The sequence below is a fragment of the Eschscholzia californica genome, unplaced genomic scaffold, assembly GCF_041429995.1.
Source record: "Eschscholzia californica isolate CP2 unplaced genomic scaffold, dmEscCali1.0.p SCAF_4, whole genome shotgun sequence".
In the NCBI taxonomy this organism is placed as follows: Eukaryota; Viridiplantae; Streptophyta; class Magnoliopsida; order Ranunculales; family Papaveraceae; genus Eschscholzia; species Eschscholzia californica.
In genome coordinates this window covers 9,406,753-9,410,171 of record NW_028238461.1, presented here as the reverse complement: position 1 = coordinate 9,410,171, position 3,419 = coordinate 9,406,753, and the positions used below count along the sequence as shown (strand labels likewise).

Here is a 3,419-nt window from a genome sequence, read left to right as displayed (position 1 = left end):
CAATTTCTATCAAACTAACAAAGATCGATCTTTTATGGGCCGGGGGAGCAGAAGGCGACCTGATGGCCGAGTTCACTGTCGAGAAGACTCGGCAGGGCTCTTAGGCTCAGGAGTCGGTGTGTCCCGGGTTCTCAGTCAATGGTCTTCGTAATTTTTCAAGAACCCAACTACTTGGATAAAAGAGCAGTAAACACAAATTGCATAACAAATTGAGCATATAATGCAAACAAACACACTGTATAACAAATTTATTTCAGCTTGTAGTTTCAATCACTGTACGCATGTCAAATTTAGCACTTTTCACACTATGCAAACTTCTATATTAAGAGAACAACTTTTTCTACATAACTTCTCAACAATACTCTTTTTAGCTATCTCAAGAAGGAAAAGTAAAGAACAAGAAATTACCGATCACATTTTTTAACACTGAAAATGTATCTAAGCAGGCACTGCGAAACTTGGCTGCTTCCAAGATGTAGCATCAACCACCAAGCATGGGTCTGATTTCTCGAAATCAGCAACCTATGAAGAGGTAAAGATTTCAAATGAAGTTTCACTATAAAATATAAATAGCTTTGAAGTAGTCATTCTACAATCTACATTACCAACTTACTAATCGAAAACATAAGTGGGGTGGAACGAAACGAAACGAAAAAAGAGATGGATTATTGTTACCTTTTCGTTGCAGTGTGGGCAGTAGTGATATTTATGCCAGAGGCAATCCATTGAAGGACAAAGGAAGCATACTCCGAGCATGAACGGCATCATACAACCTACAACTGCTGCTAGACTTGGTTTTGACCTGTCAGTTCATCATTAACTCGTACCATATCAACACCCACACAGGTAAATTGGGATTACAAACTATCGAAGAAAAATCTGAGTGAAACTATAGAACGAGAACTATAAAAAGATATAGAGCATGGAACTAAAAGAAAAGCAATTTAAACAGATTTAGTTGATAACATGTCAAGAGGCTAATCTAACTTACAAACTCTCCGACGAGTTTATGGTTCAGAGGTTGAGTAACATAAAGATGTTAACTTGCAAGTCCAATCAAAACCCTTTTTTTTTCAGAAATCAAACACATCATCTTCCACAGCAAAAAAAGTCTCATGAAATTGGTCATCAAGTTAATTATGTTTAATCTCAAACTTAACACTGAAATCTCCCTTTAGAACAATAAAAGCCCAAAGAGAATCAACCTTCAAGAACTCTCTACTTAATGGAAATCCTACAAGATCTCAAGTGTTTTCTCAATCCTAATTTTGTGAAGACTACTAATTATGTTATAATTCCCCCAAAATTTCAGTAAAAGTTTATCTTTTTATGGTAAATAAGAACAAGTTAGTCTAATAATTGAAGAAAATGAAACCCTAATTGAAGTTGGAAATAAATTGGGGGAGAAGAGAAAGGTCCATACTTGACGATGGTGACACCAGAACTACCACAGTAAACGCAACAGAAAGGAGCAGGAGTATCTCTGAACATAGTCTGTTGGATCGGAATCCCCTTTGGGTCAACGAAAATGGCGTTCGGTGGGATCATTCCGACCTGGTAAGGGTTTTGGTGGACGTAATAACCTGGATGTTGTTGAAGATGAAAAGGTTGTTGCGGCACCGCAGAAGGAGGAGGAGTTTGGTAGTTCATGGCGGTGGGGTATGGGATTCCGATTGCTGGTTCATCGTACTTCGTCGTCATCTTTAATTTTTGCGGTGAAGAACGATCGATCGGAAAATCAGAAACTTTGAAAACTCTTCTGCGACTAAAACACAAAGGACAGAGTAAATTAGTCTTCTTTTTTTTAGAGAGAGAGAGAGATTATAAGCTTTTTTGTGATTAGGACCTCTTGAGTCCCATTAGTAGTCGAGTTGAGTAATTTAGAGAGCTAGATTGCTAGAAGGAGCAATTTACGGAACTCGTTATTTAAGAGGGTCATTTTGATAATCTGAGAGTAACTATTTACATTAAGAAACCTTGTTGTTGTAAGATAACACAACACTCCCAAAATCCTCACTTCTTTTCCTCGTATCTTTTTTCCAACCACATTTGCTAGCAGTAGGTGTGAACAACGATCGGGCAAGGCGACCAGATTGAACTTGATCGAACCATACCAAATAGATTTTGGGTTGAATTGAACAATGTTCGGCTCGGCTCGGCTGACAAAATGATCAATCGATTTCGATGTGGTTTGAGTTCGATTTGGGTGAACGGTAAAGGAGAAAGAGTAAGTGAAGAGAAAGAAGAAAGAGAAGGATATGGAGGGAGTGTGGATGTTGTGCATGCATCTTACTTGCCCCAAAGTAGTATTGAGCCTAACTCACCACAAAAGCTACGTCAAGAGTATTAGCATATGTATATTCTTATGTAATTTATCTTTATACTCAAGGTTATTATTGTACTTTGTAAAGCCTTCTCTCTAATATAAATATAAGGCAATACCCTAAAGTTGGGGTATCTTGAGTTCACAATATCATGGTATCTAGAGCTCTTTTCTAAAAAGATCTTCCCCTTAGTCTTTTCTTTTCTTCTTTTTGGTTTTCAGTGCTTCTTTTCTTCCTCCTCCTTTCACTTCAATGGTCGATTCTATCATTGACTCCCCTTCACACACAATCATTCCACCACCACCCTCTACCACCACCAATGTTTCTTCTCCTTCATCTACCTCTCTCTCTGCTTTTCCTTGTAGGGTTTTAAACCCTTTTACTAGTGTTTATAGCGGAAATAAGACATCTAATGTCTACACTAGTATTCCCAGGATCACATGCAAAACTAGTAATTAATCTAATGGAGATAGTAGATTACCTTAATCGCTTTTCCCTCGAACTAGTTGAATTGATTGAAGAAGACCAAGAGCTTCAAGTGTAGCTCCTCTACTTGGGACACGAGCAATCAATTTGATCTCCCACCTTGTTGTATAGCTAGCACACCAATGGTGGTTGGAAAGAAGAACACCTTCTTCTTTGACTAGATTGATAGTAATGGGAATTAGCTCACTTTCTCCTCTCTACTTGATGTGGTAGAGTAGGAAAGCTTATAGAGAAATTCCACACCTTATTCTCTGCCCTAAGAGTGTTTATATAGAACCCTAATAAGAATCCACCTCCTTTTAGGTTTCCTAAAACACCCTTTAGAATAAGATTTAGGGAAATAGTCGAAAATAACAACTATTGGTATTTTCTCAATTCCCTAAGGAGATGACGTCCAAACCCAGCCAAAATTGTCAGATTTAATTTTCATAACATAAGGAAACTTCCCTCCAAAAATCAGCCCAATCCGAGCCCTAAAAGTGCCCGAATCGGCTAAGGCCCAAAAACCCTGTTTTTGGCCTTTTTGTACTATCTTTGCCTAATTCCTTTTTAGGCCTATGAGATATGTTTATGGGACACTCCCATGATTATATCTTACTCCCACTAGTC

At 38.1% G+C, this 3,419-nt stretch overlaps 1 protein-coding gene across 1 annotated transcript; it reads right to left on the bottom strand.

Moving 5' to 3' along the window:
* Positions 1-218: 218 nt before the first annotated feature.
* Positions 219-1,937, bottom strand: GILP (GSH-induced LITAF domain protein). The gene is made up of 3 exons (XM_086637486.1): positions 1,424-1,937; positions 676-802; positions 219-522 (listed from the first exon to the last, which is right to left on the bottom strand). The coding sequence occupies exons 1-3, from the start codon at positions 1,699-1,701 to the stop codon at positions 439-441; spliced, it is 489 nt and encodes a 162-aa protein (XP_086493612.1). The 5' UTR covers positions 1,702-1,937; the 3' UTR covers positions 219-438.
* Between the last annotated feature and the right edge of the window lie 1,482 nt (positions 1,938-3,419).